The 17,276-nt window shown below is 32.1% G+C and overlaps 2 protein-coding genes across 5 annotated transcripts in view; one reads left to right on the top strand and one right to left on the bottom strand.

Moving 5' to 3' along the window:
- The first annotated feature begins 608 nt into the window (after positions 1-608).
- LOC140055449 (meiosis-specific protein MEI4-like) lies at positions 609-3,071 on the top strand. Its single transcript, XM_072100788.1, has 4 exons — positions 609-712; positions 1,847-2,138; positions 2,223-2,632; positions 2,718-3,071. Exons 2-4 carry the CDS (start codon positions 1,880-1,882, stop codon positions 3,069-3,071), a joined length of 1,023 nt encoding a protein of 340 aa, XP_071956889.1. The 5' UTR covers positions 609-712; positions 1,847-1,879.
- Positions 3,072-3,591: 520 nt separating this feature from the next.
- LOC140055291 (protein still life, isoforms C/SIF type 2-like) overlaps positions 3,592-17,276 on the bottom strand; it is an 87,419-nt gene continuing 73,734 nt past the window's right edge. For 3 of the 4 annotated variants that reach the window (XM_072100590.1, XM_072100593.1, XM_072100592.1), the window contains 14 exons: positions 16,162-16,314; positions 15,503-15,607; positions 15,297-15,375; positions 14,833-14,934; positions 13,655-13,912; positions 13,007-13,386; positions 12,515-12,640; positions 11,254-11,460; positions 10,730-10,930; positions 10,264-10,278; positions 8,778-8,892; positions 8,052-8,216; positions 7,536-7,617; positions 3,592-7,138 (listed from right to left, as the gene is read on the bottom strand). In XM_072100590.1, the coding sequence (XP_071956691.1) occupies positions 6,298-7,138; positions 7,536-7,617; positions 8,052-8,216; positions 8,778-8,892; positions 10,264-10,278; positions 10,730-10,930; positions 11,254-11,460; positions 12,515-12,640; positions 13,007-13,386; positions 13,655-13,912; positions 14,833-14,934; positions 15,297-15,375; positions 15,503-15,607; positions 16,162-16,314 (2,829 nt within the window). In that variant the 3' untranslated portion in view covers positions 3,592-6,297. The remainder of the gene's footprint in view (positions 7,139-7,535; positions 7,618-8,051; positions 8,217-8,777; positions 8,893-10,263; positions 10,279-10,729; positions 10,931-11,253; positions 11,461-12,514; positions 12,641-13,006; positions 13,387-13,654; positions 13,913-14,832; positions 14,935-15,296; positions 15,376-15,502; positions 15,608-16,161; positions 16,315-17,276) is intronic. The other variant, XM_072100591.1, reaches the window with a different exon arrangement.

Raw genomic sequence — 17,276 nt, 5'->3', positions numbered from 1 at the left:
CTCCGTGAATGTTTCAGTAACACATCAGAGGTTTTTAACTAGGAGGGCCTAGAATAGTTTCTTATCTGAACAATAGTTTGTGCAACTCCTTAGAAAACAATCTACCGCTTTCCTTGGGCCCTACCACACTTCCAATGGGAAGTTCACCACTTTGCGCTAATATCCATGTTGGTTGTATTTGCGCATAGCTATAGGATTTAATCAATGGAAATTTACGCTACTATAGGCTATTATACCCATTTTTGGTTGTAGGCACGGCCTACTTACGCACACAGCAGTGATAAAATAAAATAATGAGAGAGAGAGAAGTTTACAGGTGGAACGGACCTAGGTGGCAACAGGACGGGTGGCACACACAGATGACCGGTGGAAAATGGCCGTGGTGGCAAATGGTCTAGGCTAGCTGGTGGCAAAAGGCCTAGTTAAGGTGGCAAAAGGTTGGGTGGCAAACATCAAATACAGCTAGCACTCTATTAAAAAAACGTATATTATTACCAAAGATAGCGTATCTTTGATTACCAATACGGCTTTATAAAAAGTTCTGTAGACTCTTCCCTACAGACGTCGATTAAGTGTGAGACGATAAGGCGACGGTAAACACGCGGCGCGGCCGCGGTACGTACGTACAATCATGGTCGATTGTACACACAATCATCGGACAGTATGTAGTTTAGGCCTAGGCCTAGACCCTACTTCATATTATTAGGCCTAGGTATAGTGCCTAAAGTTGGTGTATCCTACGTGGTTCTAGACCTATGCCCTCTCTAGGCCTACTATTTAGGTAGAAAAGGAGGCTAGCCTAGGCTTAGTTTAGGCGATAGGATCCGCCCTAACTTTTATTTAGTGTAGCCAGCAGGCGGCTTCTTTCTACTACTACTAGCCTAGCCTATGGAGTATGAGTATGAGGCCTACTAAAAAGCTAGGCCTAGCTTACACGTATAGGCCTAGCTAGGAGCCTACTCTAGATAGGCCTACCCAGGCCTATCTATATAGCCTAGGAGAATCCAGGTCTAGATAGTAGGCTAAGGCTAGCGGAGCTAGTAGTAGTAGTGTGCATGGTCTCGTCTAGCCTTTTTTAAAGATGTATTGTAAAAAATCATGAAAAATGAAATTAATTAAATCAGACTTTGATTTGAATAGGCTAGGTTATTTTGTAGTTTTAATAATTTAATCCCTTCCATAGAAAAAAATACTGAAAATATATCATTTTCACTTATAAAATGACAAAATAATTGGTTAAATTCAACCAAAAATCCCTTGGCTGGCAGCCAATACGCCTTTTTTACAAAACGACATCTTCGATCCGCGATGACAAACAATGCCGTGTAACGAAGAAAGCGTAACCAACAGAAATAACATGGCGTTTTTAGGGAATTTCAGGACACAATTTTAAATTAAAAATCGTAACTCTTGAACGGAGGATCGTATGAGAAAAAAAAACAATGTGAAAATGTTCTTAAAAGATTGGCCTACATCACTGTGTGATTGAAAAAAATTAGAAAAATTGTTGTCACTGCTTAAAATTCATTGAAAAAAAACCCAGTGTTTCTCATACGATCCTTTGTTCAGGAGTTAAGATTATTTAATTAAAATTGTGTCCTGAATCCCCTAAAAATTCTATGTTATTTTTGTTGGTTATGCTCGGTTATTCACTACTGTTTTTTCATCTCTGCAAGATGGCTTCCATAGCACGAAAATATGTTTAGATGGCCGAAGGCCTGATCTTTTCAGCAATAGGGTCTGTCAGAATCCGTTACGACGAGCAGTTGAGTTCCTGTGCCGGAACCCTAACCAGATTAGTTTCGCAGACCAAGAGGTTTTACAGTACGATCCAATTTTCTTTCAGTCATTCAAGATTTAGGCGAGGCATATTAAAATCATGGATATGCCTACATCAATAAACCCTAATGATTTGAATTACATAAAAAGAGTAAAACTTGCTGTTGCAGTAGCGGTAGTAAAGAACAAACCTAATGACATGCCAGCAGAAGAATATGCTAAAGAACTAAGAGAAACAATACATAACAGAGAGCGAAGCTGGAAAATTGAAGCTAAGCGACTTAAAACCGAACTATTAACAGCAAAACAAGAACTTTTTAGAGTAAAAGCAGAAGAAAAAATCAAATCAAATAAATCAGGTAATAATAGTTTAAGTTTTTTTGTGGTGGTGTGGGAAGTTTTTAATTCAGATTTTTCATAATTAATTCATTTTTTTTAAGTAGATGATGGAAATGAAATAATGGCAAGTACCTTGGACAACTTCCTAACACCACCATGTTCATCAGAAGCATTGGTGAGAGATGACGATGATGAGGTCTCTCAGGAATTCAACAGGAACATCCGATTCCTTCATTACACAACGTGTCTGCACAATCACAACAAATCTTGTCCATTTTTTCAAACAAAGGAAGCATTGGATATTCTTGAAAGTTCATTGAACTCTGTGGTAGACCACCTTCTTGAGAACATTGAATCTATTCCATCAAAGGATGTAAACTGGGGTATTGAGGGTGTGCTACATGTTATCGATTCAAAATCAAATGACGATGGTGAAAAGAATCTTGAAAGGAACTGCTGGAGGCTGGTACAGGGATTGCTAAAGAGGGCGTTGATTGGAGCTCATTACAGACCAGTAAGAATTATATACATCATTGTCACTCTAAGATACGCAATCCTCAACACCCAAAATAATTTTGTATTTTTAATCTCTTCAACAGTGTCAACTTCAGCAGAGTATTATAGCACAAGTAGTGAGGCTATGCCAGGTAAAGTCGCTGTTAATTCCAACTTTAAAATTGCTCACTCACCAGATTGTTAAATTGTCTGAAATGCTCCGGCAACACACAAACAAACAGTGCGAATTGAACACTGCTCAGTATGAGAATGGATGCAACGCTTTTGAAATACTAGAAGAATTATTATCTCTTTCGGAAACGTGGCAACATATTAAAGGTGACGTTGCGGAAACTATAAAAGAACAATTGGAATCTTCACTTCTGCATATTTCAAATACATTTCCACTTTTTGCTCATTATGTATGGAAACTCAACTCTTACATGAATAAAGAATAATATATAGTTGTGTGTATATTTTTTGTATAATGCTGTTCTGTTGCAGTGAGATTCCAATAATATTAAAATAAAGTTATGGATTTTCCTTTGAATCACTTAAATAGGAACATTTTCATATTTTAAGTACTGTAGGCTAGCATTTTTGAGTGAATCTATAATGTAATTGGAGAATATGGTCACTGACTGAACTAGAAGAGTCAACTCATTGATATGAATCATTTATATAGTGTAAGGGTCACATCATGTCTGTGGCAGAGTTAATTTTCTATTTATGACTACCTAACTTCTTGAAAGAATACTCAGGCGAATGATGGACACTGGACCTCTGGTTTGAAGTCCTTACCCAATTAAATTTGTTCTACCACCAGAACAATGGAGTGAGTTGGCCACATAACCCTGCCAATGAAGTAAGTGTTGATTACTTTACTACACAGACTTCAACTCACTTCTGTACATGTACTTGACTTTCAACAAAAACGATTTTACTTGTAAAGAAAATGTACTCTTTAAAGACGACATGAACCATAAGCCAAAGCTGAATTTAATTGGGTTACAAAGTACATCCAAGACATAATCAAACTTACAAATAAAAACATATAATATTATAACATAAAATAAATAACACTGCACAAACTCACTAAATAGATAATATGGTCTTCATCGTAAATGTATAAAATAACTAATTCATATTTCAATGTTTTTTATAAACAAAATAAACATATAAGAAAATGCAGGCATCAATGAAAGACAGCATTTGAAATAAAAATTGTAAAGTGTAAAGAAACTCCCTTTTCTATTGCATATTTTGTTAACAGTGCTCTATATACAATTTAATTCACCAGTTTTATAAGCCATTTAATTTAACTCTAGTAAAATGTGTATGATATAATTTATACAATGTAGATAAAAGTGTTTGGCTAATTTCTATAAAGATATAAAAGTCTCATCATACCCAATAACATGAAGAAACAAGTATGGCTAATAATTATACAATATATAATAACAACAATTGTAATCTAAATACACTCATCATTGTATAGTACACTTTAAGATCTGAAAATAACATACAAAATGGAAGACTCACCAAATTTGGCACATATCTCGGGACAAGGACAGGGAAGTGGCAAGGGAAGTAGATCTGATTACCCATAGTACAATTTCAATGAGAATATTACCTAAACGGTTAAACTCCAGAATAGATATAGGCTTCCTCAAGACTCTATGTTAGTGAAAAAACTTGTGAAATACTGGCGTATCACTGTCTTTAGTGGTGTAATGGTTACGAGTGCTAAACCCAGCTAATGGGCCCGGATATCGAAAATAGCTAAAAATGCCTAAGGGCTCCATCATTGGACTGCCGCTGTAGAGATCCCTACAACAAGGGACCTCAGGCAGAGTGGGTACAAAGCACTATAGGGAGTAGACCCACTTAATTTGGCTGTGTTGTAAATTTCATAGCGGAATAGCAATTTGAACAAAAAATATTGCAGAAATAAGTTACAGTATACAAGAATAACTAGAAGATAACAGATGTTGGTGACCTTTAACATCTTATCAGGCAGCCAATGGTTTACATATCTTAATATATAGCCATTTATTTAAATAATTACTGTTTATTATTCTAGGCCTTAATAGAGAATATAGTACTATTTTCCAATGTAATCTTATAAATGTATATATTATTAGCTTTATTATATTAAATTACATTACTTAACAATCAATTATATAATACCAAACAAGAGTATAATCTATATTAATTTAATATTTAAATTGATGAGTCAATGTACAGTAATTCCACAGAAGAATGTAAACTGGAATTTCTAATGGAAAATACAGGCACATTGTTTTACTGTAAATTTATTTTTTTATAATACTTTGGGAAAGAAATAACAGAAAAATGTCTAAAGTTCTTGTTTTAAGAGGAACAAACGATAAGCAGTATATTGTAAATAGTAATGCACACAATCGCATACAATATTAAATTAAATATATATAAATTATATTACCACGATATTATGTTCCATGCAGTTATAAATTAAAGTTTATTAAAATCATTGTCCAAAAAGACAGCCATTTTGGTAATAATTGTATTGGCTATTAGGCCAGAGAAAATATATTATACGGTTCTTGTCATCACTTCTCAACATATTGGTTTAGGATTTGGCAAGGCCATAGCCAAGATTTGTAAGTAAAAGAAAAGATAGATTTAGGCCTACAGTAGCCTACTAGATGATTTGGTTACTTTCATCTTTCTTAAGCAGATTTTAATCACATCTGCAAATATGTTGCATCAACTAAGAGTTGACATGTTATAAGTATGTGACAGCCAAGCTAGTCCTAGATCCTGTTCGGCCTAATCATTAACACTACAGAAAGTTCAGCTATGTGAAAAAGACAGTTAATTAAAATATCGCAAGATTTTTGTCTCAAAAATGCAAAAAAAAAAAAAAAAATGTTTTGATTCGAGATCAAATTTAGAACCATATAATCTATTTTACAGACCTAACTTTTTAATGAAATTATCATATTCACATATTAAATAGATGTATCTCAACATTAATTTTCTGGCAAGAATTCAAATATTTAATATACAAAATGACAACATACACATTATTAAATTCCTGTTGGCTATAAAAAGTATTGAAAGATATTTGCGTTCATAATTTCGTAATAGTATTATAAATTTGTTTCTAATGGCATTTTTAGAGGTTTCTTTAATAATGATCACGTCTATCAAATGCCTTTCATATCAAAAGTTACAAACTGAGTATTCAATAATTTAAAACAGGTTTACAATCATTTACAACAAAAAAGTTAGTACTTTTTGATTAAGAATGTACTGGTAAATTGTATAGGTGAATGTATTCATAGAATAAAGTCCAATGATATTTTTTGGGTTAATTTTTTTTAATCAATTTATTTAACACAAATTGATATGAAAATACTAATTCCATTGTAAAATGCATTTTATTGTCATTTATACAATCTTTTTTTTTGTATTTAGGCTTTGTGGTTTTTGCCACAGGGAGGTGAAACATGTTGTAAATGAAACAGAAATGGTTTTACCACGAACTTGGGGTTACAATTGAGGCAATTCATAGGGCGAGATGAGTTCCCAATTTGGTGAGATAACCTATAATAATAATTTAAACATTGCAACAGTTCAATATTATAGACTACATCTTTCAACTCTAAAATGTCTGTACCAAACTAAATTGATTGTACACTATTTACTATCTTCACTACAAGAATTGTTATGATTATTTGATTTGTATTGCAAACTTGTATCAATGGTGTTTTCATCCTGATCACATAGATTGTCATAGGTTGATCCAGATAATGTTTTAGAAACAGGCGGTACATCAAGTATAGGCCCTGGCAGGCCATTCAATGTGGATTCTAACCCTAATGCATCAAGGCCTTGGTTAAGGCTTGTAACTGTTTTTCTATCATCTTCAAGAAGTTCATCGCTATGCATACGTGTCACATTGCGTTTCGTTGGAAATGTGTTGTATTGTGGAACACTTGGTTTCACACGTCTGTCCTTGGAAGCAGTTTCAAACACTCTTAAAAGGGCTTCAAATTGAGTTGTTTCATTGTCTTTGGAATTCTGGTCAACAGTTGTTGCCGTTGTTTGTTTCTCTGGACTCAAATAAAATGGTTGAGCATCGTTCATATGGCTAGTGTGCATAATGTTATTGTTGGAGTTAAAATTTAGTGGTAATGCATGAATTCCTTGTTCATTATAGTGACCGAGTTCTAATTCATTCTCTAAGATTTTCTCATAATCAATTGGTTCCTCAGACCGCATGGAGCTGACCTGTGAACTGCCATCGCTCGACTTATCGCTGGCTTGTGACCCTTCCTCACCATGGTCTTTATTTGATGGGCTATCTGTACTATCAATTACCAAAGGTTTTCTCCTTGGTGTCCTTCCTGTGATTGGTTGATAGACTTTCTTTTTCTTAAGTGAGTTGTAGCGTCCACCAGGTAGTGCTTTTCCACGATTATACTCTTTGACTATGCTTCTCAAAGATTTGACAAACGCCGTCTTTTTGGCCAGTGTACTGCAAAAAAAAATATGGAAAAAAAAGGTAATTTTTAAAATAGCAATAATTATTCTATTCCTCTTGTAGGATTAAGAAGATCTCAATATCTTATTTATATTTTTAGTTCCAAATTCTAAAACAAGCTACAGTAGATGAAAACTTTAAAAAATGCACACCAGTACTAACTGAAGTTAAGAATACTGTTTTTGGCTTTGCTCTTTCTGTTTTTGCTTTTTTCACAAGACTAATGTACAAGATCATTTATCTTCCAGAAATCCGCTATCAATGATTTTCTTATATTATTAAAAATTAAGTAATATTTATTTTAGAAATTTAATTGTTTATTCTTTATTACAATTGTATTAGAATTCAACTTTGAAAATAATATAGTAATTCGTAACTATAGTTGACATACCAGCAAGAGAATTGGAAGTGTTTTTCTGGACATCCAACTGATTTTATGTGAACCAGTTCCCATAGACTTAGGTACTCTGTGTCTGCAATAATAAATCATACATGTAATACATTTTTTGCTTTTATTACGTGAACTGCATTTTGGAAATATTGTATTTAGTGAAAAATCTATATCTGAATTTTCCAATTACTATATGATTTTTTGTTGTCCGACTTCTCAAAATGATCCTGAAGGCCAATTTACACAGACGAGCGGAAGGCAAGAATCTAATCTATCCTGAGGAGATACTGCCTGTTCAAAATAACATTCTATATTTTTTTTCTTCTGGTTACCGTTACCGCTTGTCTGTGAAAATTGGCCTTTAATTGATTGCGAACATTATATGAGGTAAAAAGTATCATTTGATACAAAAGTTGCAATTTGATGTATAAAAACCTTCCAAGCATTCCTACTAAACAGACTGAGGGCCATGGATTAAGAAACGAGAGAATGAAACAAGTTAATTAAGACACTTACCATTTACAGTACTTTCTCTCACTTGTAAATAAGCAACCGGAATCATCCATTTGAATCGTATATCCTCAGTCGTGTGAGCTTTCAAGGTTCCAGTTGATTTATCTGGATACTTACTCCTACGCTTGTTTTTCTCCTTATAAATTATAACAATAGCTGGTCGGAACACTAAATAAAAAAACAACAAATAATTAGTGATTTTTTAAATGTTAAAATATTGTTTGAAGGTTTGCATAGCGAAATCCATATTATGTTGATATAAGTTTGCGCATCACATATATGGTTCTGAAAAGACATTTTGATCAATATATGCGGATCATCCGCAGAAGTGAGAATGGATGATCCAGGTATGTTGATTGAAATGTTGAGAAACACAACATTTCAACTTTTTAGAACTACTGTATATATACGTGGTGTTCCGCAAATTTTATATCAACATATTTAAGTGTTATCAAGTCAAGTAGAGTGGCTGACCGGTTAAGGCAGGGTGGTGCAAACTATTATCGGTACTGTTTCAAAGCACTCCTCAACCATAGTGGTAAGAACAAGTCATTTTTATAAAGACTTAAACCGGAGGTCCAGTGTACATATCTGACTTGTGTGCACTTTGGTGTTTGTACATCTAAGGGAATGGCAACCTCGTCCATTATGAGATGATTGATGATGATAATTATAATTATCAAAATGAACAATTAAGAAAAGAGTTTGAGAGATTGACTAATTGCATACCAAATATAATAACTTCAGGTTCTTTGCCCTTTTTCACTTTTCCAATGTCATCTTGGCAATTCAGCCATCTTGCATTTGAGTACATCAAAAGGTCATCCATTGCTAGGTCAGGCACCTAAGGTTAAAGGTGAAAACAACATTAATGATTATGTACAGTAACACACGGCATTGTCATACTATATATATACCAAATATATCAACAAAAGTAAATATTGACCTTTTTTGATAAATAAGCCTTTCAATTTTCAAGGCAATTTAATGAAAGTAAAAAATAAATGAAAATGAATCAAATAAATGTACACAATTTAATGTACTGTGTAGACAGTGCTGAGAATCTAAACGAATTGAAGATTTCTTGAAGACTCTATTGCTGCATTTTCGACAAATAATAATTCAATATAAAACATCAATTTCATATTTCAACATACATATTTTTAACAATTAATTTTAACAATTGCAGTAATACAGTCTGTCACTACACCTCCAGTTTTTCATTTACAGTGTGGTACAGTGTTTTTATTTTCTCCATAGATGTAATTGTTTATTTTTAATAACTAAAACATTCGATTGATAAAATAGCGGCTGGGAAAAAACATGCACAAAAACTAGGGCTCTATAGCATAGGAAAGACTACAAAACCCAAAATTAAATTTAAAACTGGTCCTTAATAAGCTGGTGCCCTGTGTGTGTTAGTTATTTTCCATGCAACATCCAATAAACAAAGAGATTATTAGTTTAAAATTGCTTTGATAAAATTAAAATGTGGAACCGGAAATGTTTTAGTGCAAAATAATTTCTGAAATATCATAAATTAGTATTATAGAATAAAAAATGCCACCTGTGGAGCCCAAGGTTCTTATTTAGATTGATAATCACCAAGATTTGCATGCAGGTGAAAAAGTGCTTTATGTGCAAAAGTTTAAAACATGAAAATAAAATAACATTACATATGAATATGCTTAGGTTTACACCGCAGATCAGAAGCAACATATATTTGTCAGTATTTAATGATTTGGTAAGGTTGTCTGAATGTAAGGGTAATGAAATGGTCAAGGGGCAGACATGAAGAACTCATGTATAATATTTGGTAATTGCCACAATTGAGGTTATCTGATCAACAGTGAAAACCCATGATACAGTAGAATATAAATAATAATACAATTGTACTTTGTTATATAATTTTAGTTTTTATCAAAAGTTTGAAAATAAGGAATTATTAGAAAAATAGTGTATTAAGTTAGTTTAATTTTGGATACAAACATTTAATTCAATATAATTTACAAACATACATTTGTTCTATTGAGTTTTATTAAGTTTTGCCATTTTAATGTCAAATATATATAAACAATTTAAAATATATCATATTTCAAAGTACAACATACACTATTATTGCCAAGGTATTGTAAATCTATTACCACATATATTATAAACATTAATTATACAGTACATAGATAAGATGTTAAGGATTAGGTTAAATAATACTTGCCTTATTTCCGATTGACTGAATATTTGAAAGGAAACGAAGAAGAAAGAACACAAATGAATGAAAGAAAAACATCAAACCATTCAAGAAAGTTAATAGAAAACAAGTGCCTTACTATTTTATTCTTTATTTGCTTAAATTTTCTACAATATTTGTTTTAAATAAAAAGCTGCTTTAAAAGAATGTATATTTTTAACAGTAGTTATGTAAAAGAACCTACATACATTTTTGTTTTTATTTTAATATTATGCACAAGTAAAGTTTACAAAATAGAAGTCAAACAAAGGAAATAAGATACGAAATCACCACAGAAAAGAAATAGATTTGTTTTGTTAATAATCAGAAATTCACTGCAAACTTGTTAATTTTTCACTAAGAAATAAAATCAATTGTAGTTGCATTCATTTTTTTGTATTAAGAGATTTTCATTTTAAAAATGTTTTTACCAAGAAGTTAGGCATTAGCTTACCTCTTTCATGACGTGATATTGTTCCGACACTAAGGAGTCAAACACTTCCCCAAATTCTTCATGAACTCGCATCATTTCGTTTATGTGTTCGGCCACACGTTCCATGCCTTTCAATGCCTTACTTAGGTGGTTATATTCAGTGCTTTCTTTGTCAATATTGCTCTTCATCTCTGATATCAGCAGTGGATATTTTAATACTCTCTGTTAAAAGTTGAAATATTTAATTTTTCACCTGATTTTATACTTTAGTTTAACTCATTCTTAAAACTTTCATTTACTCGTAAATTTTTTTTATTTATTTGACAAAAAAATTACAAACATAAATCAAATGTAAAATAGAAAAAACAATTAATTTAGTAATGAGACAACGCCAGGCTAATTCAATAGCTAGCATACAATGTTCGTACGTTACCGCCAGCTAGACCTACAAAACTAACATTGTTCAAAATAATTTGACTGTATTCTAGGCGAATTAATCTAGAAAAGATAGCGAGATATTACTACTCATTGAAGAACTACTGTACCTGGATTGGTTTAATAAGATAGGATGCAAGTGAGGCGGAATGCTGATGTTTTGGGTTCCTGGCATCAAGGAATGCCATTAAAGGAGCATTGTCTGATGCTGGTTGAAGGATCTTTTGAGCTTTGGAATGGCTTGCACAGAAAGAGCTATACAGCTTAAAGTAGTCCATATACCGTAGAAATGAGTCACTGATTGAGTATAAAACAGGCTGAAAAAAGAACACATACTTAAATAATAAATAAATATTAACAATTCTTATTGTCTAGATAGAAATTGAAGAATATTTCAAATTAATAACATTATAATGACAAAAACGCAGAGAACCGAGAGCATATCTCTGCAAAACGTTAACCAGATCCTACATACTCTTTAGTTCTTAAAATCCATTAATATAATGTATAGTGTACATACACACCAGCCTTTTAATTTAGGAAGCTAGGTCTTAGGCTTAGAAATGCAACAAAAATTCACCAAATAATAAATGTGTCTATGAGATTTTTCTTGTTCATTTATATAATATATCTTCAGTTTAAAATGCACTAATGAAATACCTTCAACTGTCTTGGTTCTGATTGATGACAAACTAGACAAGCCAGTAAATAAATCAATCAATCAACGTTTATGTTGCAATTTCGTGTTTATAGCTTGTTTATTGTGACAAGATTCTATTTTTATACATGAATTAAAGAATTGCATGGTGTATATTTGCTTATCATCATGTTTGTAGCCTCATGTGGTGATCATTTATAAAGACAACTTTTCTAGACCACGCCACTCATTGACAGGAGATCTACCCACTAATTTACTTTTGTTTTAAATGTTATCAGATAATATAAAAAACAACATATCATATATTTATGCACCTAAGCTACGGGAAGTGCAGGGAGTTTTATGGGGCAGGTTTTGTGTGTACCAGTAATAAACCAAATATTTTTAATATACAAAGTATCTGTTGTCTGTTTGTAAAGAAATACTCTTGGTGAACAACATTGAATTGTAGTATTGATTATTAATTAATAAATAATAATTAATAAATCAGTGCAAGATGATGGCTAAAAACATGTAGCTGTGGCGTAACAGCTATGAGCATTAAGCATGGCCCAGAGGAAAAAATATGCATTAAAATATGTCGAAAAAGGCTAAAAAAACGACCAAGGCCTCCAGCGTCCGAGGGCCACTTAAGGCCCTTAAACTAGGCACCTCAGGCCTGTGCGTTACGCCACTGTTTATTAGTGATTACCAGCTGATATGTATTGACTTACATTATAAGATGCAGGATCACAAAGACTTTCAAACTCAGCATCATCTCCTAAAGAATCTTCTAAACATCGCAGGAATGTTTTCTGGAATTTGATGATTTCTTTTACATTGCCAAATAATGAGTCAATCTGAAAAAAAAGATTGGTCGATTATTATACAAATATCAAACTGGTTTTTGATCCCAATGAATGTCAAGTATTTTGTTCATCAGTATCATTCTTGCTAGTAGCATATTTACTACTTTTCAACATACAGTATTATAAAGTAGTAGGTTAAAGAGTCTTATTACAAAATTGTACAATTATTGTCATACACATTCCAATAGATGTCGCCTCTTTTCACTAATATTAAATCCTTGATATTGATAACGTGAGCACCACAAATGAATGACGAGTAATTTGTTCATAATTTATGTTTTCATAAAGGTGTTGATAAAAAGTTGTGATAATTTTGATTCATAATTTGTGTTAAATAATAATAAGTGTTAAACTTACTTCATCAGCTGACAAAAATGATTCTGATTGCAAGGGTTCCAAATACCTTCCAACAAGAACATTTAAATCCTTAAGGTATCCTCTTTCTGTATCAATCAATTCCATGATGACCTTGCGCAATCGACTGGCAGCAACCCGCTGATCTTCATCTGTTGATGGACACTCTAAGGAGTTGTGACGTGATGGTATTGTGCGGCAGAGTTCTGTTATTTGTTCTGCATCCTTAAGGAGCTGTTCGATTTGGCCCTTGTCTTTGGTTTTGTTTTCTTTGTTCATCGCTTCCTCCTCATTTGGATCATACATATATTTAATTGTCTTTGTCGTGGAATTAGGTGAAGTTTCAGAGGCAATATCATCTTCTACATCTTCATCTCCAAAAACTTTAAAAAATATATATAATACTCAAATTTTATACATATAATATATATATATATATATATATCCAATCGAGTTTGAACAATACCACTGGTGAATGTAAGCTGCACTTCTGACACCAGGGATAGAATTGAAGTGAATAATGGGTATATATATATATGAGTGATTGCGATCGTAATTATGACAATGGATAGTTCAATTTAGCATTTATTATTTTCTTTGTTGGTAATTCATACTGTATATGAAATAAAGAAATGAATGAACATCACATACCAAGTGGAGCAGGAATAACCAGTTCATCCAACATATCATCAGTAAGACGTGACTGTGTCGGCGGTGGTGGACACGTCAGCTGATCAATGATTTTGTTGGTTTCCTCCATTGCATTGGTTTGTGGGAAGATTGCACGACATGAGCGTACTGTTAAGGTGAGCGTTGACTCATTTGCGATCAGGTTCTCGATAAACAGCATGTCAAGATCACAGACAACCCTGCCGTTAATTACTAAAAGTTCATCCCCAACTTGTAAATCTACAAAATAAGAAATTAAGTCATAAATATTAGTAGCAACGTGATCTTATAGTAAAAAGGGTAGAAGAAATATCAATAAATCAATCAATCATTTTTAATCCCTAATCAATATAAAAACATATACAAATACAATACAAATAATATAATGGAATGGGATACAAAATAAGCACAAGTGCTTAAGCATGTAACCCTAACAAAAAAGAACAAACCAAAATAACATAATATGATTTACTTAACTTAAATATTTCTATTGTTATAATGTTGCTTTAATCTCTGTTTAAACAAACTTAAAGTGGAGGATTGTTTTATATAATCTGTTAAATTATTCCAAATATGTGTTCCTTGGGAGGAAATACATCGCTGTCCGACACGTTTTAGTTGTGGACAGTAGTGTGACCTGGTTCTAGTTGAGTAATTATGGAATGAGGCAGATGTATTAAATAAGTTATTAAATGATTCAGGTAATAGATTATGTTTATATTGATACATAAATATAGCAGTGTGTTTCGTATTTAAGGTAAAAAATATTTAATGTTTGGGTCGAAATAAAATGTGGATGAGAAGGATGCATAAAATGAACATGACAAATTGATTTTTTCTGGAGAATGTGTATACGGTTTTATATCAGTTTGTTTCTTATATATTTTATTCAATTATGATTAATGAGTAGGTTTGCAGAAAGAAAAAAGTGCTAGGCGACCAAAGATAAACATAACAATCATTTCTAGACCTTAGTTTCCAGGAATTGCAGTTTTCAGAATTGTTTGGGCAATAATTACAGAGATTTGCATATATGACATTTTATGCCTTCAAACTTTTTTCATTGTGGAAAATGCTATCATTTTGTCTTGATACTCAACAGTATCTTTAATACTGAATGTCTAAATAGATCTAACTCTGTCTCAGTTGTCAGAACCTACCATGATGATATGCAAGGCAGTCTTTTTCAACTTCACTTATAAAAACACATAATTGGTCTTCTTGCTCCAAATCATCTCCTAACTCGGCTTCTATCGAAAAACCTGTAACAGCAAGACAATTGCTGATTAGGAAACTAGCAAACAGAGCAGTATCATTAGAATAAAAGATTTTGGTTTAATGTAATATCCACAGAGTCGCTAGTCTGTGCATATGCATTACAAAATACAGACATGTTATAAGCTCACTCTGGGCATTAGCACCACAATTTTTAGATTCATTTTCTTGTATAATTCCTATCTTTATTAGCAAAACCCATTCCCCAAACAAGACCCGTTTTCTGGTTGAAAGGGACATTTTACTGATATATAAAATAATCCTTAAAAAAACCAAATTATAACATTTATGATACTGTGAGACATTTTAATATGAAGGAATTGTTCATATTTATAAAATAAATTCTTACCAAAGTGCATTTGATCATTGAATTTGTAGAGCTCCACTTGGTGAATGCTTTTGGCACATATATCAATTTCATCAAATTTCTGCGGGAAGTAAAATAAAATATGATATTGAAAAAATAATTTGAAACATATATTACTACTATTATATCAATAGTAAACATTCTGCAAGTACATCATACGACATCAACGTAGTATAAGAATCACTCACCCCAAGCTCTACAATGACCGACTTCTCAGGAATCTCATAATTGAAACCATATTTCATTGATTGTTTGAAGCGTAGATAAAAGTTATGATAGTCCATTTGACGTTGCTATAAAGATAAGAAAATTACATTATTATATTAATATGTGTGATGCACAGTAAAAAATATTTTTTAATAGTGTATTGCATCAATAACTGAAGAATGTGAGTGTGATAGATATTCAACTGTTATAGCATAATTAATTTTAGTAATGATATGAATAATTAATGATGACAATGTCAATTAAGATTTTGCAATTCCAAATTAAAGTTTATTAACAAATGTATTACAATATTTAATTTAAATTTATTTACAGAATATAACAAAAACATGAGGCAAAATAATACATATATTTTTGAATACATAAACACATCATTATGAAAAAAATGATGACAATAATGGACTGTACCATTATATGACAGGTGAAATGTATCTTTTCTTTTCATATGTTATTACCCTCTTTGGATAGATAGGGCTATTGTCTGTTTATCCAGGTAAGCTAGGCATGAACGAGTCATAATAAGTTTATTATAATAAAACTTATTAGTGAATCTATTAAAATGAATGAATACACACTATAAATTGATTTTTGCATTTACGGTAATCAGGAAATAGAAACTTACACTGCAGCTGGAAATAAGGAGGTCTTGCACTGTCATGCCTGGTTTAATTGTAGCCATCACACTGTGATTGTCTGGAAGTTTAATCTTCATTGTCATTCCATCGGAATTAATGTCCGACATGGACGACTCGCATCGAGGCAATTCCTCGGATTCCTGTAAAAATAATTATTTTTTACCATATTAGTCCATGATTGAATTATTACAGAATTGTATAGCAATAATGACAATTGACAAGAATATGAAATTCTTCCTCCCACCAGAATGTTTTTTCTGTAGTGGACTGTATAATAATTGACTTTGAAATTCATTATTACATTATTGTATTATTCAATACAATGGAGTACAGTAGAAACCTATTAAGAGGACATCTTCAAGGCCCAACACTATTAATAAGGGTTGGCCATAGTGTTAAAGATACTGCCTGTTTTTTATTTGAAAAGTGATTTCCCCTAAATCGGATGTCCCCTGAACTGGGAAGGTTCTACTGTGCAAATATAACAATTGAAACAACAAATTTAAATATACAGTCAAACCCCATCCCTATGAAGGGGAAACTTTTTTTTTTAAACGAAAAAGGGGATACTTTGTTGGGCCTCAAAGGTGTCCCCTTATTTCTAGTTCTACTAGTTGTACTGTATTGTGGATATACACATAGAAGAAATCATCTTTTAGGAAGGATAGCTTATTTCCTGTTGTTTAGTTTTCATTAGTTTTAGAAAGTACTACTATAAATAAAAATACATGAAATTCTAGTTTTTCGTACAAAAAATAAAATATGGTAAAAGGATGAAATGGTAATCAATTAATGCCCAAGAAGTGTCTACACAGTGAATACTATCCTTTTAATTTAATGATTAACTCACAAATCATGTACCCCGACAACTAAATGCATTGCACATCTTTACAATCATTTAAAGGGTTTTATCATAATGTTCTATCACAAAGCAATTACGACATTTGAGTCTGACAGAATAAATACAAATTTTAGTCCATGTAAATCTGCATAAATGTTGCACAATACTAATAATCCCCTATTATTCTTAAGTATTATATCTCACTGGTTCGTGATACATAACTGAGCTTTGTGAAATCTCGGGAAGAGTTAAAATTTGTTT

This window comes from Antedon mediterranea, chromosome 7 (genome assembly GCF_964355755.1).
Source record: "Antedon mediterranea chromosome 7, ecAntMedi1.1, whole genome shotgun sequence".
In the NCBI taxonomy this organism is placed as follows: domain Eukaryota; kingdom Metazoa; phylum Echinodermata; class Crinoidea; order Comatulida; family Antedonidae; genus Antedon; species Antedon mediterranea.
Note: the sequence above shows the minus strand (reverse complement) of the source record. Positions and strands in the feature narration are given on the sequence as shown.